This window comes from Pseudopipra pipra, chromosome Z, assembly GCF_036250125.1.
Source record: "Pseudopipra pipra isolate bDixPip1 chromosome Z, bDixPip1.hap1, whole genome shotgun sequence".
Classification (NCBI taxonomy): Eukaryota; Metazoa; Chordata; class Aves; order Passeriformes; family Pipridae; genus Pseudopipra; species Pseudopipra pipra.
Window position 1 is genome coordinate 1,470,987 of NC_087581.1, and position 24,222 is coordinate 1,495,208.

The 24,222-nt window shown below is 41.1% G+C and overlaps 1 protein-coding gene across 3 annotated transcripts in view; it reads left to right on the forward strand.

The window, feature by feature from the left end:
- DYM (dymeclin) overlaps positions 1 to 24,222 on the forward strand; it is a 215,577-nt gene that overhangs the window by 93,721 nt on the left and 97,634 nt on the right. For 2 of the 3 annotated variants that reach the window (XM_064641807.1, XM_064641808.1), the window contains exons 13-14: positions 1,176 to 1,270; positions 20,001 to 20,165. In XM_064641807.1, the coding sequence (XP_064497877.1) occupies positions 1,176 to 1,270; positions 20,001 to 20,165 (260 nt within the window). The remainder of the gene's footprint in view (positions 1 to 1,175; positions 1,271 to 20,000; positions 20,166 to 24,222) is intronic. The other variant, XM_064641809.1, reaches the window with a different exon arrangement.

Consider the following 24,222-nt stretch of genomic DNA (forward strand, 5'->3'; position numbering starts at 1 on the left):
CGGAGCCCTTGCATGTGGATTTCTAACTCCCAACTTCAAACAGGGTGTGGGATTTTATTCATTCTGTTGCAGCCAGGTGGCATCTGGATTTGCAGCGGAAAATGGACAAATCAGGTACATTAACTGTTTGGTGTTTCTGAACTTGTAACACAGTTTCTGTATTGTCATCCAGTTCGTCGAGTAGGATTCTCTAAAGACCTTAAGTCAGGCATCAAACCCATCTTCAAACAAGAAGAAGGAGTTCCTTAGGTTCAAGAAAAGAAATAAATCATTGTAGATTGTTTGCCCCTCTTAAATGACTTAAAAGAGAGAATTTCAACTCTACTTATTGTTAGCAATTTTACTTCTTCACCTTTATAGGCTCATATCAGATGGGTTTTGTGCATTTTTCAAGAATTTGGTTTTATAATTTTTTTCAAACATATAAGCATAGTATTGTGCACTTCTGAATATTTTCAGCAGTTAAAAGCACAGAATTTTTTGCATTAAAAAGCAGCCAAAAAAATTAATTGTGTTTTAAATTGGAAGAATTAAAGATTTTGCTCTTATGATCAAAAGAATTGAAAAGGAAGGAGGACAATTTTGGCATGTATTTGTCATATTTAGAATCTGTTATGTTATGCAAATGAATATTTTAGACTTGAATAGGGAAACTAATCCCTTTTGGATTGGATAAGTGGGCAGGTTTTTTTCTGTGAAAAACCCTTGACTTTGACAGGGCAATCAGTTAGTTGCTTATCTGGTCAAGTGGTTTCAGGGATGCTGAAATGAGGATCAGTTCCCTGAAGTGTACTATGGTTATAGTTTTGGGATATATGGAATGCTGTGAAAGAGTTAATAAGGAGATGAGTTATGAAGTAGAAAGTTTCAGGATAAGACTACAAAAGGGAGAGAGGAAGGGAGAGAAGAGGAAGATGTCTCTGTGTATTTTTTACATCTGTGATGCCATTGTAAGTCAACATCGCTAAAGATACAAAGACATACACCTACAAGTCTGTACATATAGATATATACACCCTGAAATCTGTATGGAATCACTCTGTGCTTTTGACCCTGTCCTTTAAAACAACATACATTACTCAGCCTTTTGAATGACTCCTGCAGGAGGTGTCAGTGTCTGTCAAAAGAACAGTTTGATGTGTTGTTTTTTTTATCTTTCCTCCTCTTTCTGACAGGACAAATACCTTCATACAAATTGTCTGGCAGCCTTAGCAAACATGTCAGCCCAGTTCCGCTCTCTTCATCAGTATGCTGCTCAGAGGATCATCAGGTAAATATACAGACTTCTCTGAAAATCATCTTTGCTGAAACTCAGGACTGGAGTTTGGATTTTATGTGACTTAATTGATACCAATGAACTAAGCAGCAGAAATGATAACTGAGTAACTAAATAATCCCAGAATAAATCTTAACTTGCTTTATACTTGAACCTGCTCTGAATGGACAAAAACCCCACTGTCTTGTCTGTCTGAGAAACTTCTGCCTTTTGGTTCTCTTAACAGAACAGCTCAGTAGCTGCTTTCAAACCTCAAGGTTTTCAGGGATTTTTGTGAATTATGGTTTTTTTTCAGTCATGTATCATGTTATTATAAAAATGCACTGAATGGTGGTTCTCAACTACTATGCAGGATGGATTTTCAACTTACTTCTTCCTGCATATTTGGCTAAAGGTCTCTGTTAAATCAGACATAATGGAATGGTCGTTTTGTGACAGCACCCTGCAAATATGGGCAATAAAACCTAAATCCATGCTTTTCAATGGATAAAGCTTATTTTCCTGTATAGTAATAAATAGTCAATATCTGCTGTGGTTCTAAAACAGGGCCATAACTTTAAAGAAGTAGATATCGAAGTGGGTCATTCCTATTTTGTTTCCGTGCTGCAGAGCACTTTGTAAGGGCAGATAATCCTGCATCAGGCATCCTTCTCGTCTTGGCAGCCAGCCCTGCTCCATGCTCCAAGGGAAACTGGGAAGGTCCTTGTTAATGTGATCTGGAATAAGCTGTTATGGTGCTTGTCAGGTACAGACAGTGTGCCAAAAATAAGGAAATTATGACTGCGTGCCTGTGCACTTTGTGGAGGACTGGGTTAACAAGAGATAACAGCTTGTTGTTAAGGATTTAATTCTCTCCAAGCCACTTCTCTTTTGGAAATGGTTGTTTGTAAAAGTGTGGACAGGTAACCAGGATGAATGCATTCTGTTGTTGCCTTTTCCCTGCTTGATAATCACGCTCTTTTCATTCCCTTGGCTGTGGTGATGAGGGTTCAGAGTTTGAACAGAAGCTACTTTCCCCTTACTTATCGCAGACGTTGTCTTAAATGCCTGCTGTCTTCATTTCGCAAAACTCATAGACATAGAGCTGAGTTTTCCAAGCATTTGCAACATCCTGAAATCACAGATGCTGGCATGGTGTGAGATACGCTTCCTTGGTTCTCAAAAACTTGGTCTGGTTTTTACTGTGATGCTTCATTTGCCACTTCTGAGCTTCTTCCCATGATCCTGGGTTCTGCTTTTGTTCCATTTTATTCTAATGCTGTTTTTGCAGCCCAGAGTAAGAGATGGGAGAGGGAGAGGTTATCTCGCTAGTCTCAAGACCCAAGAATTTCTCTTGCATTCCTTGTGTAAGTGTTTCAGTAGGATGCTCTGACATTTGGGATCCTTATTCCCCGTATCTCTAGACATGCCCAGTTACAATATGACTTTAACATTGCTGCTTGATTTTACATGCAAAATGACTTTGCTGACATTCTCACTGAAGGCAGACAGACTTCCACTGGTGCTTGACAGCGGTGCATGTGGAAAGAAGGCAGTGGGGTGGATGGCAGAAAACAGGGAAAGGAAATTCTGTCACAGTGAAAGATCGTTGAGTCCTACTGTTGGAGTCCCTGTCCCTGCAAGGATTTAAAAGCCCTGTGGATGTGGCACTGGGGGACATGGGTTAGTGGTGGCCTTGGCAGAGCTGGGAAATGATTGGACTCCATGACCCTGGAGGGCTTTTCCAACCTAAACAATTCTATGGTTCTGTTCTTTGGTTCTATAAATTAGTCTGAGACCTCAGTGCATTTGGAGGATTGTAGAGGTTTTAGTCTCATAGGATAGCAGTTTGAGAAGGATATTGGTCATCCCAACCACTGGTCACCTTGAGGGTTGGAGTTTATTTTTCCAGTTGGAAATAATGTAAGAATTGATAGAGAAAATGGTCATACTCATCAGCTGAAGAAGTGAAACAAAATGCCAATAGACTCTATATTATATAATATGATATTCTTACATAATTCATAAATATTCCATGTTGTTACTTTTAAGCTTCTGCCTTTCATAGCCAGATGCTTCATATTATTATATAGTGGAAATTGTAATGATGGAGGTGACTTTAAATAAACAAAAGAGTATTAGGGAGAGAGGACTGGAGTTATATTCTGGAGTTATAAAACTGTACACCTGGACAATAAACAAAAATGATCACCAAGACTGGGATTTGATTTGTCACTGTGACCACCAAGACTGGGATTTAATTTGTCACTGTGATCATGATTGCTTATAAATAAAAGGATCCCAGTATAAAAATGTATTAAAATCTGTTCTAAAATGTCCAGTGGGACCAGGACATGGGCAGGCTGGAAGGAAGAACTCGTTCTGGGGGCAGCCTGTTGCTTGTAGGACTTTACTGTGTTTTCTTCTCAGGAGCTTTACAGCCTTGGGTTCCTTGTTAGGTTTAAGCACCATAAAGAAGGTATTTTAACCTGATTTCCTTTCAAAATACACAGATTTGTTATAAAGTTTCGGTTATCAAGAAAAGTAGTAAGAATACACGTATTTCTTAAGAGATTGATGTTTAAGTCATATATGCTTCTTCCTTCTTCTACCTGAGGAAGTCTGTTACCCACAATTATTAAATTTAACTAGCAGTGATGTTCCATGATGCCAAAGCAGAATATTTATATTTATACTCCTGTTCTGCTTCTGCCATCAGAGTACAAGCATCTCTGAGAGCAGAAAGCACAGTATCCATAAAGAGAAGGTGTTCTGTGTGAAGGAAAAGCCTAAAAAGAAAAGAGTACTTTATATTACATGAAGTATTTCAGGGTATAGGTTTCTAAATTAAGTAGCTGTGAAACACTTAACTTAAAAACTGCTTAGCAATACAACTGAATAGGCAGTCATAATTTAAGCCTCACCAGATGCTCTAATGACTCCTTCCTTAATGTGAGAAGTAATTCCGTTTCCACGCAGGCTTTTTCCTAATCCCATTCTGAGCAGAGACAGCCAATTGTTTTAAATTCTGAAGCCTATTTTCTATGAAAGAATGATCTGGGAATATTCAATGTACTGCACTTAAGACCTCGGTAAAATACGACTTCATAATTTGGGTAATTTGTACCACGTTCCAGCAAGCATGAAAATTGTCAGATTTGTATAAATCTATCACAAGTATAAATTTTGCACAAGCAGCTGCTGGAAGTAAAAATAGAAGTAAGAGATGTTTCATAGTAAAATCCAGGGCAATATTACTTTAGGCTGGATGTTCTCTGATGCAGTTTGCCCTGACTTTTAGATCCTTCTCTTCTCTGTCTGCTGTTATCAGAGATTTGTGTTTAATTACACAGAGCTGTTTTATCAGCATAGTGACACTGCACTGCTCTGTGGAGTGCTGGTGTTTGTAGTATCTTTAAATTATGTTTAAATATACCTGCATAGTGGTGCAGGTATTCAGTTTGTCACTCAAAACTGCAAGTCATTTGGCATTAATTTTTTTAGCGTATTTGGGAGCAGCTTCCACGATATTTGGCTTCTCTGCAACTTGGCCTGCCTGCCCTAGGATATGGAACACATGGAGGGTCTTCCCCGGATCCGGTGTGTTCTGTCATCTCATCACCATGTCATTTGGATGAAGTCAGTGACAAGAAGACAGCTGATCACTTAAGGCAGATGCTTTTTGTATGGCTTCATATGTTGGAATGCTTGCTGTTTTCTAAGCAGGCATATGCCACTAGAGGTTGCCATACACCTCACTAATTAGACATGCACTTTTAACGTTAAATGACTTTATACTGCTGGAAACACCACCCAGTTTTCCTTTTTTTCTGTACTATCACCACAGCTGTTCATGTGCAGGGCTGTGTGAGACCCAAAGAACACTTTATTGGCTGCACCTTTCCCTGTTGGATGACTTAAAGAACTTAAATATCAAAAGGTGGCCTGTAGTTGTATCAGTGTCATATTTTGTTGGTTTCTTTGGCTGTCATAGAGGGCTCAGTGAGATTCAGGGAACAGCATGAGGAAAGAGGTTTGTGACAATGCTCCTGATGCTTGTAGGAGTCAGGTGGAATTAAAGAAGGTGTGCTTAAAAAGGATACAGATCAGAGACTTCAGCTTGTGTGTGCTATGGGATGCAGTGGGTTGTACCCAAGTGTCATCACAGCCCTGCTGTGCCTGCTGTGAGAGCAAAGCCTGAGGCTGTAAAGGTTGGTGTAGGTTTCTTTTAAATACAGTTGTAAGTGCTTAAGTATCCATGCTTGTAAAGTCTGACTGCATTGCTGGGGTTCATCAAGTCTCTCACCTGAGAGAAGGATGAAGCCCTGCATTCCCTTTTCATTCTTCAACAAAGTCTTCACCATTTTGTAGGGTCAGTTGTGTTTCAGAAGCTGCTGTGAAAAATTGCCATCCATTCTGATATGTGCTGCTGTATTTGAGAAGTTTCAGCTGCCCCCAAAAAACATTTGGTTCGTGGTTTGCTGCATTAGTAATTTAACTTCTCTGGTATGGTTTCCTCCTATATGAGTCTGGTGGGATTTTCTTGGGTGAAATTGTGTTTGACAGTTGTTTAGGAATGAGTACCTGATACTACTTTAAGCTGTTCTTTTTTAGCTTGGCTGATGTTGGACTAAAAATTGTCTTTAGGTTGTAGTGTGTAAGTTTCTATAGAAAAATTGTATTGTGATTGCAGTGTATTTCATAGACTCCCAGAATGGTTTGGGTTGGAAGGGACCTTAAAGCCCATCCAGTGCCACCCCCTGCCATGGGACAGGACACATTCCACTGGACCAAGTTGCTCCAAGCCCCGTCCAACCTATCCTTGAATATTTTCCTTACTGTAAATAAATTTCTCGTTCACCAACACCCCCTTCTCCTCAGGGCTGCTCTCTGCCCAGAGAAATGTGTGTGAATCCCTGCGTGTTCAGCAAAGAAGAAAAATGTTTATGGAGGAGCAGGACATGTGTGATCTGACCTGCATTTTGGGGGCCACACTGAACTGAAAAATCTGAAATTGTTAAGTGTGTGAATGTGATGAAATCAGAAATTACAAATTGCTTAATAATAGTTTTTAGCAGTGCCAATAATGAGATGTAATTGCTGGCTCAAAACTCACTAGGCTGCTCACAGAGGAAGATAAACAAATTTCTCTCCCACACAGCTTTAAACTCTGTGAGCATTCTGGTTTTCCTGCCTTTTTTTCTTTGATGTCAACAATGTTTTCAGGAAGCTCTTTAACACAGAGCTTCCTCTTTCACTGGAGAATAGTGATGGGATAGCTGGAGCAGAGAACTAGTGAGATGGAGTTACCCAATTCAAAGATGCTTCTTGAGAAGAAAAACTTGGAAGAAAAAACCAGGTTGCTGCATGAATGCTTCAAAGTTGTTTGCTTTCTGATTTAATTCTTGTTTGGAAACCTGGGTATGGAACATAAGTGTTTCTTCTCATACAGGAGTCGTGATTTGTAAATTGTAAGATTTGAGCTAGTTAGTCATTTCAGACTCTAAAGGAGATGTCTAAATTGAGCAGATCAAATTAGGTGAATAAGGTATTTAGCAGTTCTGTTAAACTCGTCATTCTGGCTTTTTTCTTCCAGCAGGGGAGTGAATGGTGTCAAATTAGAGCCATTTTTCAGATAGAAAACCTCCTGAAATTGTTCTAGAGTTGTGAGTTGGAACCTGTTGACCCCAGGAAAAATAATTTTTAAAAAGTCTAATTTCAGCGGTGTCAGTTTTCAGTAATCAAAAAGCAAGATAACACGAGTAAGATGTCAGTGATGGATTTACGACACAATCGCCGACCTCTACCTTTGTGAACACATAACATGAGCATTAGTTCCTCCCTCCTTTTTTCTTTCTGCAGCAGTTGGTACTGTTGGAACAAGGGATTTGTGCTGCCTAGAGCTGCACAGCTCTGGGAATCTTTGAAACACACAGGTTTGTGTCACACCACACATGCAGGGGGCCTGGGCTGTGATGACACTGTAGGAATGATCAATAGACAAGGTCTTCGTGTTCTGGGTTCAAACCTTCGTCTATTAATTGGGCCATTAAATTAGACCTCAGTTTACTGATCTCTCAATCATAATAGAGAAGCGTTTGTAATGGAAAACCCTAGAGAAAAGAGACTCTGCTCCCACAGCAGCAGAGATTGAGAGGCTTCACAAGTTGAATTATATCATAATAAAAGATCAAGCTCGGAAAGGGCTTCTTGGAATTAATGCCCTGTGGCCAGAGCTGTTAAATACTGAACCCTCTGAGCATCAGCTTTCCAATTCCTTTTTTATAACCAAAAGAAAAGAAGAGAAGGAGGAATCGAGGGTAATGAGCAGTTTCATTGCAGCAGTGAAATCTGCCTCTATGGATATCAGGGGGGGGATAGTCACAAATCCCTCGTTTCTGATAGTGAAATATAAATATCTGCAGTCTGAGCTGTTCAAGAGTAACGGGTAACTTTTCCTTCTCTTTTACATCACACAGTAGCTGTGCTAGGAAGAAATTACCTCTGTGAAAGTTATGGCAACAGTATGACTGTTTTCTAGATTTCCTAAAAGAGGTTTTTAACCTTAGGGTTAGGTTGGTTTTCACTGGTGGTGCAGGATGCCCTGCAGCCCTGCTCTCTAATTCTGTGCTTTGGGGGGATCTGTTCATACCAACAGTGGCTTTTGGTAATTCCTGTCCCCAAATATTTTCACGCGGAAATCATGCCACTGAGATAAACAGGCAGAGACCATCTTTCTGTGGATACAGCTTCAGGTTATTTATCTGCAGCTCAGGCAGTTGTTTGGTCTTCTGTGTTTGCTTTAAAGCAGATGACCTGTTTATCCCAGCAAACTTACATTGCCATACAATACTCTGCCTGGTAAATTTGTTACTTTGCAAAATTTGTGTTGATTTTTTTTTCCCACTGTGTCCTTCACTTTGGTGGCATTTTCCATGTGCTTTAAGACAGAGATTTTAGCAATAAATTCTCTTCAATATGGAGGGATACAGAACTGACTGGTTGGTGTTGCCTCAAAAGTAAGAATTAAAATCCTTGAAGACTAATTTAGTGCTTCTTAACTTTGAAATAGTTTTGCAGGACTTTAGTTTAGAGGAGAAAGCATTTATTGTCTAGCCCGGTTATAAAATGGCTTCACAGAGATGGGGGGGGGGGTATTGGGAAGGAATTCCTGGCTGTGAGGCTCTGGCACAGGTTGCCCAGAGAAGCTGTGGCTGCCCCTGGGTCCCTGGAACTGCCCAAGACCAGGTTGGACAGGGTTTGGAGCAACCTGGGACAGTGGAAGGTGTCCCTGCCCATGGCAGATGGTCTTTGAAGTCCCTTCCAACCCAAAACATTCCGTGTTTCTATGATAAAGTGATATTCTGTTTATAATGAACTGCTTTATAATGAGATTTTTTTTAACCCCCATGCAGTGTGGTATGTTGCGAAATTATAATCCCATTTTTATTAGATGTTCAAAGTAGAGTGGAAACTAATGTCTTCTCAGAAAAAGGGCCTTCATGGTATTCCCATGCTCAGGCTGTGTTTGAACGAGGACATTGTGGAAGTGGAAAATCAGGCAGCTTCAAGCCACTGGGCCTGAACTTTGCTTTTCACCTGTGGACTGTCAGTTGTGTGCACAGCAGGGTACCTGGAGAGAGCTTTTGAGTCACCTGGTCAACCTCGGGCAGCTTTGCCTTGCTCTTCATTGAGCAGTTCACGGACACAGGGCTCTGTGTACAGGTTCTTACACTGTTCTGTTCTGTTACTGTTACTACTTAAACATACAGAGGTTCTCAAATCTATGGAGTGGCTTTTGTTGGGAGACAGAAGTGATTTATGAAGATCTCAATAGCGTTAAATAAAAGAAACATATGCTGGCCTTATTAGTAGCTTGTTGACTTAGATTAGCTGTGGGGAAGCTTATAAGCTGATTAGCCCTTCCAAAATTGGGAGGTGTCATTGCAATTAGTAGGAAAGGCTGTGACAAAAGGGAAGACAACAATTGTTCAGACAAGGGAAAAGGGAATATTGGTAGCAAATGTGCTGTTGCTGGTATGACTTAGTGATGCAAATAGAATGAAGTTAGTTTTTAAAAGGAAAGAAGCATCCTTTGTTACTTAGAATTGAGTGTAGTTGTGGTCAGATGTACTAAAGTGCTGCTTTTGCTGTGTCAACAACAAGAAGAGTACTCCATGTGGTCTCGCCTGTTTGTGCCTCTGTGTAACATATGGAGGCGAGGTTTTAGGCTGATATCAGCTGTTTCCAACATGGAAATATCATTGAACTCGGTTTAAGCCTGGTTGAACCTGCTGGGGATTCTGAGTGGGCGCCTGATGGGACAGTAATACTCTGGTCCCCCATCTGTTGTGGGCAGCCGAGTGCCCTGCGTGCCTTTGGAAGTGTTTTTGCAGCCCAGAATCCCCCAGCTCACAGGTCATGGAGACTTCCCAGATGGACAGACTCCCAGCTTTATTTACAGATAGATTGGATCAGGGTGAACCACAAAGGGGTCTTGGGGAAAGGTTGCTTCTCTCTGTCTCAGCGTCTCCTCACGTGGAGCAGAGTGGCTGAACTGTTTTCTGCTCTGCAGGTAATGGCACAGGACTCCTTAAAAATGACATTGTTGATTGCTGACCTGGCTTAAAAAGGTATTTAGTACCTAGATATGCACCACTCTGAGAGCTCACTTTTGGACAAGGTAGTCTGCTCTTCCCTCAACCACTTTTTGTGTCTCTGCTGACTTGTGGGCCACATCCAGTGGGATAATTTTCTAATTTTGTCATTTTTTGTGGGGGAGGAAAGGCACTGATACAACTCATTTGTCTTCTGCCATCCAGAAAATCATGTGGCACTTCAGTGTCTTACAAAGTGCAAGCCATTGCTTGGCAGGATGTGAGATTACATGAACGTGTTGCAAATCAGCGTGGAACTGAGGTTTGTTGAATCTTGATCCCTATTTCACAGGATCTAGACCATCACACGTCACAGAGAGCTGGAGTTCTGAGGGAAAAGGCCCCCGTAGTGCCATCTTTAATTATTGTGAATTTAATTATTCATAGTTACTGTGCCATATAAGCTCTTTGGAAACACTATGATTTGACAGTAGTCTTCAAATTGAGGAATTAAACTTTTCTTCTTCGGTGGAACCTTAAAACTGTTGATCTTGTGAATCTCTTGTGAGGAAGAGGAAGAAATATCTGAGGAAATTACTGAGAGAAATTACTATTTTTCTGATACACTTCCAGTGTTGTTTTACAGATGAATTTGCAGAGACTGAGGTTGTTCTGAGTTGTATCACTTAAGTTTTCTGCACGTTTAATAGCTAAAGGAAGCAAAAATGAGAAGCCAGGAACATTATTCCAGTCCTGCTAGTATAATTTTGATTTCTTTTAGCTGCCCTGGAAAAAGGTTAAGGCCACTAAAATGTTTACTGGGTTGTATCCAGCCATATTATTTGGGATTTGTGTGTACAGTGTACAGTGAGGATCTTAGAGTGCTTTGGGTTGGAAGATCATCTGGATGTGATACTTACAGCTTTTGTACTATAAAATGTCTGTTCAAATTACTAGTAATTAATCCTGCAGAAGATTTTTCTGAGATTTAAAAAACCAAGGGATTTCTAACAGTCTTTTAGAAACTATTATTTGCCATTCCCATAGAATCCTAGAAACTGCAGTCTTGTCTTAGTTTGTTTTGAATGGTGCATATTTATGGGACAGTGTTCCTTAACAGAAGTAGAGGTGATTCAGGATAATGACTTGCTTGAACCTGTCGTTTATCCTCAGTTGCAGGGTATTTGGCTCATTAATGCTTTATTCAGATACAGCATGTACTCTTTCCTTTTTAGAAATTGTCTCTTCGGAAAAAACAGTTCACTGGGATCTAAAGAAATAAATGACTAATGAACTTACAAAGATTTATCTGACGAACTGAAATAGTGTTATGGCTCTAAGTAAACATCAGAATGAAACAAAAATATAGCAAAAAATATAGGATTGATTATAAATATTTTCTTTCCTTTTTTTTTTCCTTGTCTGGCTGCTGCTTATTTCACGTTTTAACTGATGTCATTATAAATGTCTAGTGTGTGAAGCCAGAATAGGTAAGAGTGCCTGCAGGGAGAGGAGCAGATCAATTTAACATTCAACTAACCTGTGTCTGTGCCCTCCAAATTGCTCCTGAAAACTTTCCTTTCCACCACACATGGAAATTTTCAGTTCGTTCAGACCCCACACTTCAGTGAGGATTTTCAAACAGGCTTTCTAATGGATTTTTAGGAATACAAAATAACAGTTTATGAAATTTCTAAGTCTCTTAAGTACTCAAACCAAGGTATTTACCACCACACTGTACTCTCACTGTAGTTTGCAAGGAGAATATTGCACTTTGAATCATCTGACACGGGAGAATCAGGATTTAACAACTTTGATGTGCACCAGGCCTTTATAACCATTGAATGACTCAACCTTTTTAATGGAAATGGCCTTCAGCAAGTTAAGGAAAGAACAGGCTTTTAGGGAAAGTAAATACACTTAGTTCTGCAGTGAATAGATAAATTTGCTATGAAGTTGTGTAGAGACATGCTTCTGTAACTCATTAATTGTGTGCTCGGGTCCGCAAGTGGGTGTTTCTCCAAGAACCCCAGTTTGCAGGGGCTGAGGTGGGTGAACCCTGCTGGGGAGCAGGGCAGAGGCTGACGTGGTGCCCTCTCTTGCAGTGTCTCCCTACTCCTGAGGGAGGATTTTCCAGGCCCAGGCAGACGGAGATGTAAATGTCCCCTTTAATGAGGGTATCGTAGCATCCCTGTAATCCCGTGCAGAGCCTGTGAATTATCACAAGTGTCTAGCCAAGGGATAAAAGCACAGGAGGTTTCCAAAACAACATTCCCATAGTAGCATCTCTTAAGCTGCCAGGGATATGTGCCTTCCAAGTAACCAGTGCATCTGGGTGATTAAAGCCTTCGCCCTTTGTCTGAAACATCAGAACTGAATAGACATTTCCTCCAAGCTCTTTCATATCTTTTTTTGCTTATGGGTCATCAGTTGCTTGTGTCTGCTTTTAATATACAAATCCTTTTGTTCTTTTTGATGGAACTTCATCTGTACAGAAGTAATTTGGCCTTTCTATAGAAGAATCTCATATATTTCTCCTTTTGTTTTCAGTCTATCAGACATCTCCAGAACTTGTTTGGTTTTCATTTCCTTGCCCTCCTATAAATACTTTCATGCATAGAGATAATTCTCCTCTTATAAGCCTGTTTTGTACATTTGGCCAGTACTGTGACAGAGTGCTGCTTCAGGGCATGGGAACTTATGTCTGTGACACATTATCACAAATAATCACTTCTTAAGTATTTAAATAATTTTCATCCTTTTCTTTTCTGTGTTGTTATGGCACCTTTAACCCTATAATGACCCCTCGCCCCCAAACTGCTGTTTTGCAATAATGTAATTTACAATCCTGTCATCAGTCTATGCTATAAGATATAAATTTAGGGATGCTTGTATCTGAAAAGAAGGCCTGCAGGGATGAAGTATTTTTAGAAAGCTATGAGAATGTTGCTTAGATGAGGAAGTTAGGTGGGGGTCGAGGCAGAAGGAAAGTGCCAGCAGTGGAAAAGGATCAAATCAGGGATTACTGGAGAACTGACACATCCATATCCATGGGACCTGGTGAAAAGCACCTGGGAGCCCCATGGGAGCTGACTCATGACAATGCAAGAGCAGTGGAAGATGTCGGGAAAACCGCATCCAGGTTTTGGGCCCCTAGACACGGGAGAGGGGTTGCCTAGCTGGAGCAAGTTCAGTGGAGGGCTCTGTGGTGGTTGGGTGCTGGTGTAGGAAGGTGGTCTGAGAGAACCAGCCTTGTTTAGCCTGCAGGAGAAAAGGCTTGAGGGCAAGGAGGGTCAGAGAAGGGGTGAGCAGCATTCCCAGGTCTATGAGAAGGTTACTGAGGAGAGGGTGCCAGCCTCTTTAAAAGGAAGTTTGTGACAGAAAGATGAGTGAGAATGGTCAGGAGGTTCCAGCCTGAGGGAAGAAGGCAATTTTTCATTGTCAGGGGAGTATTGGCACAACAGCACAGAGAAGTTGTAGAGTCTCTGTCCCACTGGATAAACCCCTGCTCAGGTGTGGATTCAGTTTTAACCCTGCTTTGAGCAGGAGGTTGGGCTACAAACCTCCTAAGGTCTCTTTCATTGTAATTATGACTCTAAGATAAGAATAATAATTTTTAAGAAAACTGAATGAAAAATGAGGAATTTTTTGAGAAGCTTAACTGTGCTAACACCACAGTGGCAGAAACTCACCCTAAAGTAGCCCAAACCACCTTTCCGTGAACACAGCACGTCAATCTTTAATAGCAGTCTTGGCACTGAAAACCAAATACACAGTAGTATTTCTGCTGTGGTTCATCAGTACCACAGTTCATCCTCAGTGGCAGTATAATAAACAAAAATGAAAAGTGTAATCCAAAATTCTAATTTTGCATGATGTATATGATGTATTTTACTGTTAGCAATATCACAGAATCCTGGAATGGTTTGGGTTGGAAGGGATCTTAAAAATCATCTTGTTCCAGCCCCCTGCCATGGGCAGGGACACCTTCCACAAGACCTGGTTGCTCCAAACCCCATGCAGACTGGCCTTGAGATAGGCAGATAGATGGTTTGCTTTTCAGCTGTTTATACCATATGAAATAACATCAATAGGTGATATTTTAGGCAGCAAATAAATCAGCAGTTCTCATGGAGTGGATGATCTAGTAAGTTGTTATCATCTGCGTAGTATTTTAGTACAGAATGTGTTTCAGTTGGCTTTGTCTTTGGGAACAGAAGAGCAGTGACTAATAGGACTTCCTAGAGCACAGGTTATCAAACATGAACAATAGTGGAATGTTCATTGCGCGTCATGACATTCTGCCCACGTGTACAGAGATAGTTCGGTGTGTGGACTAGTGCATACTAGTTTAATTAGCTTATACTTTCATTTATTTTTCTTTTAAAGACTTTCATATTCGCTTTCCCATAGAGTCATGTTGTAACATAACTACCTTTTGAAAACACAGTGATTAAGTCTTCAGACTCGGCCGAAGATGTTATTTGCTGTGCATTTTTCAAATTCTGCCGCAGAAATGATATGACCTAAATATTTAATCAGGCTTAGCAGAATTGGCTTTTTTTTTTTTTTTTTTTTTTTTTTTTTTTTTTTTTTTTTATTGCTGCAGATTAATCTAGTTTCTCTGAGCTAATACACATGGCATGTATGTCTTCAAGACCTTTCTTTTTCTCAATAACGTTAAAGATTTATAGCCCTCATAAAATCTGGCATGCGCCAAGGGGAAGATTATGAATTACAATTACTTAAACATTAGCATTGGGAATTTTTCTTTTGAATTCTGTATATGATGTTTCAACCTAGGTTGTATTTATAGAGGGGTTAGTGAATACTGGGTTTATACCACTTTTCTATACCCTGCCCAATTTGCTTCATTTCTGTGTTGTTAAGATGTTGGCTTGGTGCTGTTTACATTTTTGCCTTTGATATATTTATTTTAAAATTGCAGTTGACTTCACTAGAGAAAATATCAGATTTCTAGTTTAAACAAATAAGGATGTAAATGGCTTTGAATGTTTTGCTTAGTGCCGTTGTCTTCTTCAAGTCTTAAATTTTGAATGAAAAAATAAATGTAAACATATAATGAATTTCAGCACTTCTTATTTTCAAACTCTTGTTTTTGCTAGGTGTTTAGTCTGTGGCTGTAGTCTTGTGTACACTTCTTGAATTAATTTCGAGTTTGAGTTAAAAATTGGAAGTGATATGATCACCTAAACCAAAACAATTGCAGTGACCATTTAGGATGTTGAGTTTTTTTCAGAGAAACAGCAGGTTTGGAAGAATCTTCGGGGAAAGTCTCATTTGTTTGCTGGTTTTGATAATCTGTGTGTTTCACACAAGATCCTTGGAGGGCTTTCAGATGATCAGGGAGGCTCAGTAAAACTGCAGGAACCCAAGACAGCCCAGGAGGAAAACCACATCCTGGGGCACCCCAAACACAGCAAAACCAGTGGGCCAAGGGAGGGGATTGTCCCAGTTTATTCAGTGTTGGTGCCGCCTCACCTCGGGCACCATGTGCAGTTCTGGACACACCGTTTGAGAAGGATGTCAAGGTCTTTGGGTGCATCCAGAGGGCGGCAACAAAGCTGGAGGAAAGGCTGGGAGGCACGTCCTGTGAGGAGTGGCTGAGGAGCCTGGGCTTCTCTAATTTGGAGTGGAGGAGGCTGAGGGACGACTTACTCCCTGCAGCTTCCTCAGGATCTACTTACAGGATGTGTGAGAATGGTTCAAAACTGAACAGGGGTGGTTCAGGCTGGACATTAGGAGGCATTTCTTTACCAGGAGAGTGGTCAAACCCTGGAACAGACTTCTTAGAGAGGTCATCAATCACAGAACCATAGAATGGCTTGGTTTCAAAGGGATCTTAAAGCCCATCTCATTCCACCCCCTGCCATGGGCTGGGCCACCTTCCACCAGACCAGGCTGCTGCAAGCCCCGTCCAACCTGGCTTTCAACACTTGCAGGGATCCAGGGGCAGCCACAGCTTCTCTGGGAAACCTGTGCCACTGCTGTAACATGCTTTAACTTGGTCAGCCCTGAATTGCTCAGGCAATTGGACTAGATAGTCATTTTAAGTCCCTTTCTATTGAAAATACTCTCTTCTATTCACATGGGAACCTCCACCTTCCCTCTAGCTGTCCACATGACACTCCCATTGATTTTGAAGTGTGTCTGTAATGTCCTTGTTTAACTGCTGTCATCAGAATATCTTTATTGATTGGGGTTGGCCAAACTCTGTGGAAAGAAGACTTTTCATCAAACCTGCATCAAATTACAAATAAATATAGATGTATTGGGTTAATTTTTATATGTATATAAAAATCACGTTTCCCCTACATGTGCCTGGGTGTAAGGCAGAGAAGAGTGTGTGCAGGGAGGGTCTCAAGCCTTCATTTTAACTGCTGCTGGTTCAGACAAATCTGAAAAGCTCTCAAGGAGGACCAGAGCCTCCAGGATTGGAGGAGATTGGGGTAAGCAGGTGAGAGTATTCTCACAGCAGTCAGATGAAGGTGTTCACCTCTCAGAATATTGATGAGAACAGGCTATCCTGGCAGGGTGGAAGAGGGAAGGACAGCTCCAGAAGCTGGAGAGAGCTACAAGCAGGAGCAATTATCCACTTGAGCAAATTGACCTTTTTTTTTTTTTTTTTCCATTTTTCTAGAAGGTAGATAGCTGACTGATGTGGTTAGTTTGGGGGGTTTTTTCCTTTCTTTTTTTCCTATTGGGATTTTTGTTTTTTTTTTTTTTGGGGGGGGTTTTTTTTTTGGATCTTATTTGCCAGCCAATAATGCAGCTTCCTCCCTGCCTTCTCAACTTATACCAGCTGCTGGGCAAGATTAGACAGTGCCAGGATCAGGAAAGGAAACATGTTCATATACATATTCATAAACATATAGTTATGTTATAGGACACTTTACTTTTTAGCTATTAGAAGTTGGCACTGTCCTACTGTGTTATCAGAACTCAGAATGTTGATCAGATGGCTCTTTATAAGAGGGGATTACAATCATTTGGAGTGGGATTTTAGTACGGTGTAAGCTACAGTTTTGTCCTCCAAATAAACAGAATATGTGAATAATACACATGCACACAAACACCATAAATCAAATATAATGGCCTTTATTTTCTGCAGTAGTGCTTTTTCAAATTGTGTCAGTACTATATTGTAGTTGAAGGTTGCCTTTTGCTGCAAAATAAAAGAAATGTGCCCCATGGAACATAAAGAAAACAAAAATGTCAGTAACATGTAGCTGTAGCTGTAGCTGGACATCTGATTTCTGGTGGATCGAGTAAGCCAGTTTCAAACACATGATTAGTCAGTGAAAATTCAGTGTCAACTTTTCTTAATGTACGTGCTCTTAAAGGAACTAAGCCTTGATTTTATTCAGGTTTACCTTGGAGGATTTAATGATGGAGATGCTAAATCTTCAATGTGATGCAAGCTCTGGTGGTCAAAGGGACTGTTAAAAAACCACAGGTTTGTGGGATTGCATTGCTCTTGGTATGGGTTTAAAATCAGACTTTTCAGTAAACAAGTTCAGCTTTGAAAATGGGAACAGCCTAATAAATTTCTCCTCTTCGTTACCACATGCTGTGGTCTCATCCAGTTGATCAGTTAAGCCTAAATGTGATGTTTGTGACTGAGTGTCTTGTTGTTCCTGTCCATGGAGAACGTTGGCAGGAGTCAAAGATAAAGTGATATCACTTCCCTTATGGAGCCAGGCTGGGAGAGCTGGGGGTGTTCACCTGGAGAAAAGAAGGCTCCAGGGAGACTTGGGAGCCTCTTCCAGTGCCTGAAGGGGCTCCAGGAGAGCTGGAGAGGGACTTGAGACAAAGGATGGAGGGACAGGACAAGGGGGAATGGCTTCCCACTGGCAGAGGGCAGGGTTAGATGGGATATTGGGAAGGAATCAGTGTCTGTGAGGGTGGTGAGGCCCTGGCACAGATTTCCCAGAGAAACTGTGGCTGCCCCTGGATCCCTGGAAGTGTCCAAGGCCAGGTTGGATGTGGCTTGGAGCAACCATGTCTAGTGGAAGGTGTCCCTGCCCATGGCAGTGGGGTGGAAGCAGATGGTCTTGAAGATCCTTTCCAACCCAAACAATTCTGTGATTCTGCAGCTGAAGGTCCTTTCAATTTCTTGACTAGTCTCACCAGATTGAATGGCCGGAGTGAGACCTATAGAGGCTTGACATAAGGTACAGTGTTCTGGTAACAAGGCTGGTAAAATATACTAAATGGGAACAGTGGACTTACGAGCATTTAGATCTTCTAAACGTCGTCATTCTAAAATATACTCTTTAATTTGGTTTAGAAAAAAAGGTCTGTGGCCTCTGTGCGTATCTGGAAGGGCAGGCCTGTGGGTTGAGGGTTTTCCTCAGTGTGGGATCCTGTAAATTCTTTATCTTCTCTATCCCTGGCCTGTGGAGCATAGAGAATACTCTGTGTTGCTCAAAACAAGCTGTGGTCAGGAAAAAAAAAGGCATGAAAGCTTAGGATATTGCCTCCTTGCAGCTACTTCCTCACCTGAAAATTATTATATCTGCAAATGAAGTGCCGAAAGGGACTGTGTGTTTCTCAACTTCCAGAGCAAAGGTAGGTGACTGATCTAACCGGGTTGCAAATGTTGTTTAAAGCAAAGCAATGGGAGCTGTTGGGTTTGATAAAGTCTTGGGCTTAGAGCCCCGCTGGTTATACCCAGGGGTCAGCTGCTGGTGGCACTCTTTTCTGTCCTATTCTTTGCCCAAGGTACACAAATAATTTTGTACCTTTGTACCTTTTGTGCTTTAACGACACTTGACTATGTCCAACAGGGATTGTAGAGAGATACCAGCCTGTGAAATGCAGGTGGTTGGGTACAAAACCCCCTGGCCAAGTTTTCACCTATGAAGCCATTGATTTGGTGGGGGTGTTGTAGCCTAGAGTTCATGTGTTTGTTGATTATTGCCAAAGTCATCAAAGGAGACTTAATTTTGTAAATCTTCACTGGAAGCTTTTCCAGTTTAGCACTCCGGGGGTACGTTTCTCCTGGAGAGATACCAGGTTCCAGTGGGGATAGCTTAGTAGGACCATCATGAACTGACTTTTTTATCTCACAATACCTTAGGCTAGTTAAGGCTTGCTGGAGGACTTATAATCATGGAATCATTTAGGTTGGAAAGGACTTCCAGGATTACCAGGTCCAGCTTTAAGATCACTGAGTCACATCATCACATCACATCATCACACTTGCCATGCTCTGGGCTGAGCACCATTATGCAGTGAAGCATTTTCTGTGCAAACCCTATAACATAAGATGGTTGAGGTTTTATTTTGTACGTGCTTCAGAGTTTACCAGTGAGGCAGTTTGTTGCAGGTGAACTGCTCTAATGAATTTATTTTCCTTTCCATTACGAGTGGGAGGATGTCCTGTATGTAGGCATAGGCTATATATCTATTATTCAAGAGCATTCAGAGTTGCTTAATGTGAATATTAAGTGTTCTATTGCTTGCTCTATAGTTACTTCATGGAAGTGATTGTAGTTTTTCGTGGAAAAGCTGACGAGGTCTTAATTGTGTAACTTGATTATGATAAAGCGCTGTGTTTGAGGAACTAGAATTAAATACAGGAGTGAGTACTCTACCACTGGAATCCCAGGCTGTAAGGCCAGTTCACATTGATCAATAATTCTGTGGGAACTTTTTCCCTTGAGTCAGGTGTCAGTTTTCATGAAAATAAGTTAAATATTGTGAATACTCTCCGATTTTTTAAAAAAGTAAACTTTGTAAACCAGGGCCAGTCCTCTGCACTTACAATTTTAGGGCAGGTGCAGAGAGGCATAAGACTTTCCTTGAGATAGTATCGTCTCCAAAAAAAAAAAAAAAAAAGAAGCGTGGGACACACCCAAAAAAGGCCCAAATTCTTGTGTCTCCAGTGCCTGAGACCTGGCAGGTTCCCCTTGCAGTAGTGACAGAACCAGCGTTGTGGGCGCAGGGGAAGGGATCCCTCCGTCTCTCGAAACTGTTGTTTTATGTCAAACCTCCCCATTGCTTTCTTGGCATCTTCCATTGACTCTTGGCACAAAAACCAAGGATGTTAAACCATGACTTAGCTTTCTTAAAGGAAAATACCTCTTTTTTCTGTTTTGTCTCCCTCTGCCCTTGTCTTTCAGTTATACCTGCCGCCACTTGCGGAGATATGTGTATGTCTTGGACAAACTGTATTTCCCCCACTCCCACTGCTCTACGCTGCAGCATTGCTTCTCGACCCTCAGTGACAATGGAGAGGAACTCTTGTCTTTAACTTGTTCTCACATTCTCAGATCCTATGCTTCCAGGTTATTAACCTCTGCTCTCCATTTACTGCATGCTGCATGCCCTGTGCCTGATCTGTGCATGTTTTCAGTTAACTGATGAATAATTTTAATTTCTAAGGGGATGGTTTGTGTCTTGATGGCATCCTTGATGTGTATCCTAAAAAGTGTGGTAGAAATGGGAGTCTAGTAATGGTTTGGTTTTGTCTTTTTAACTTTAGAATACAAATTCTGTGGCCTTTGGAAGTTTTAAATGCTTTTTATGTTGAAACATTTTAGTCCTTTTCCAAAGCTATGACATAAGAATCATGAGCTGTAATTCACAAACCTTTCATACAGTTGCATAGTTTGTTTGGAATTAGTGCAGAGATATAAGTTGTCTAACACTTCCTTGACACCCACTGTTTTGGTAATATTGTCTATACAAATTGCTTTTCAAGAATGGAAATCATTGAGCTTTTCCCTCAAGTTCGGTAAATTTTCATGACAGTTAATCATAGGATCATTTATGTTGGAGAAGCCTTCCAAGATCATCAAGTCCAACCATTCCCCAGCACTACCCCATGACCCAAGTGCCACATCCACACAGCTTTTAAATCCCTCCAGGGACAGGGACTCCCCCACTGCCCTGGGCAGCTGTGCCAGGGATGGACAACACAGTGAAGAAGTTTTTTCCAGTATAGAACCTAAACCTCACCTGGGACAACTTGAGTCCATTTCTTCTTGTTCTGTCACTAGTTATTTGGGAGAAGAGACTGACAGTTAAGAAAGATCTGTCTTTTTTGATATGGCTGATCAGTTTTGATTGTATGGAATAAGAATGATGAGAATCCATCAGCTCAAAATGACAATATATAGTTCTTGTTCATGGTGTAGAATTATAGTTATTCTACAAAAACTATAAAGAAACTGTAAAGGGGGTGAGTTTAAAAATAAGTTCTGCTTGAAATACCAAAAGATTTCTCTAAGCTCTTTACTCCAAGTAAAAATTTAAGTTTTACTATTTCACTGTTGATGCTGCGGATAATTGAATACGTTAACCATGATCCTAGAAGCTTTAGGAAAACAAGGAAAAAATTGCGTGACAAAATTGATCAGAACATGGAAAGCATCCAGGGTGGAAATGCAGCTTCCCAGCTAAGAAAGCATACAATAGCAAGAGACCACACAGTAAACATAAGTAAAACCAGCTTGATTGTCAAGGGAAGAAAATAGGGCATGCAAGCTGAAATAGCTCTTTTTTGTACAGAAGAAAAAATTTTATAGTAGTACATAATGATGGAGAGTTACACTGAAGGATCTCAACAGGAGATGAAAATCTAGCTGTCCCAGGGGCATTCTCCGGATTAATTTGGAACAGGAATATGGTATTAAAGTAGTCAAAAGCCTAAGATTTCAAAGGCTTATTTAAAAATGAATACTAATAACGAGGGGAGTCCACGGCAGAATCTCGTTTAAGATGTAATGTTTTACATGTAGGAATGATGTCCTGAAAACATAAAAGAAATAGCACAATTCTCCCAGCTTGTTTCCGTGAAATTTTGGTAATTCCGTACAGCGACAACACTACAAGGTTAAGATGACAGAATCATCCTTGGGAGACTAAGTGCTGTTCCATGCATATTGCATCTTTCAGGTGTTTTATGTGTGAAAATAAGAACTGATAGCACTATATGCTCTCTCATGTAACAAGCTTGTGAAGTTTTTAGAGCGAAAAGTTCATCTAGTTATTCCCCGAACTGAAACTGATGGAAAAATAGTTTACTGGTATCACTTTCAGAAATGGGACTTATGCATCAGTTGAGGTACATTAGAATACATCAGTCTGGGAGATTGTAAAATCACAGATTTTCATTGCAGGTTGTCCTTTTCCGAGGCAGGAGGAGAATAGAGGATTTGGAATAGAAATTGCTGCTGTAGAAATATAGAGGTAGCGTCTTTTAATGGCTAAATCTCTGTTGTTCTGGTACTGTATGATTAGAAAAGTGGATTCACAGGAAACCTGCCTGCCTGGGTGTGTAAGCGTCAAATGCAGCAGCATAACTGAGTCTCCAAAAGTTTTTTGTATGAATCCATGCACCCCTTCTGTATTACATACTGCACAGCCTGGTTAGAGAAGAGATGGAATTTATAAATTACTAAAGGCAGAGGATAATTAACTGATACCCCCAGATGGTGTTGCCTGTCTTTGTACATCCCATAGAATTAAGGTTTTTATTACTATTTTGAAACATTTTGTGTGCAAATATATTTATTTTTGAATGAAACATATTCAAAAGCAACGTGGGCAGTGGGGAAGGGGAGGACTCTGACCCTCTGCCCCTCAGGTGAGATCCCCCTGCAGAGCTGCCTCCAGCCCTGGGGAACAACAGGGACGTGGAGCTGCTGGAGAGAGTCCAGAGGAGGCCATGGAGATGCTCCGAGGGCTGGAGCCCCTCTGCTCTGGAGCCAGGCTGGGAGAGCTGGGGGGGTTCACCTGGAGAACAGAAGGCTCCAGGGAAACCTGAGAGCCCCTTCCAGGGCCTAAAAGGGCTCCAGGAGAGCTGGAGAGGGACTGGGGACAAGGGATGGAGGGTCAGGATGAGGGGGAGTGGCTTCTTGCTGCTAGAGGGCAGGGTTAGATGGGATATTGGGAAGGAATTGCTGTCTGTGAGGATGGTGAGGCCCTGGCCCAGGTTTCCCAGAGAAGCTGTGTCTGCTCCTGGATCCCTGGAAGTCTTTAAGTCCATGTTGGATGTGGCTTGAAGCAACCATGTCTAGTGGAAGGTGTCCCTGCCCATGGCAGAGTGTGGAACTGGATGAGCTTTAAGGCCCCTTCCAGCCTAAACCAATCTGTTATTCTAAGTTTTTCAAGCTTCCGTGGGTGTGTGTAAGATAGTGGCTGTGATGTGTCGCAGCCATAGGCACACCACATCCCACACTTCCTGAACAGCTATGGGTAAAGTGGGGGATAGGGAAAGGAAAATAGTACATGTTTTGCTATCCCACGGGGAGTAGGCCCACAACAGCAATTCTCCAGGCAGCTTTAACTGGGATTTAGTGCCAGTGTCACTTCGATTTCTTTTCCAAATTCTACAATCATAGAAGATACAATACCTGTTTTATTATGCACTGCATTAGGTTGCACAAATAGTGAGCCTGGGATTGTAATCTGTCATTTCAAACGTGTAATAATTCTGCTGGGGCTGTGCTATATATTGATTACTGCAATAACTGTGCTTCGTCATGTGAAATATGTTCTCCCACTCTTACCGTTGTGGTTTCCTTTTGCATTGCATGTTCATCGTGTGATGTTTTAATGCTCGTGTGTGTTCCCTTTTTTGTTTTAAAACTCTTTGGCTTGCAGTCAAGCTCAGGAAAATTGCTTTTGAAGATGAACTGTCTTAGTGCATGTGCTAGTAGAGAGGCAGCTAACAAGAAATGATTAGTTCTGGGACGCTAAACAAATTAAGGACAGTTTTATTTTCATAGCAAGCTTGACATTGTGTGTGAAAGGAAATATGGTTTTGCTGAGCCTTGTAAATTGAGTAAACATATTCTTAATGTAGTAGAGGTAAAAATTATTATGGACTAATTTGAATTAAGTTTTTTTTTTTCCCCCAGAGAAAAAAGACCAACAAATACAATGTCAAGCTGGCACACAGTTTACCTATTTTGCATATCTTTTATTGCTTAATGCTAGGTTTGTTTAAACAGCAAAATGTATCTAATAAGATTTTAATACTCCCTTTCAGAAATGTTCTGGCATATTGTCTCAAGCGTATAGAGGATAAGCTTTGCAGCCATCCTCCTCCAATGCCATCAGAGTCAAGAGAATTATGCAATTACACTAATTTAAGAATGTGCAGCCTTTGCGGGATCAGGGCCTTGGAGGTTAGCTCTAAGAAATACTGCTAATTGCTAGAAATGGTTCTGGTGCTGCAAAGTGATGCTGAAGTGCTGCTTAAAGCCAACTTGAACTCATTCTCCAGCTGCCAGCTCCTTTTTCCTTGGAGTGTGAGCTGTGCTGGGGCATAGGGAGGGCCTGTATCCCAGTCCTTTGTCCTGGTGTGGGTTTCTGGCCTGTCCTTGAGTACAAACA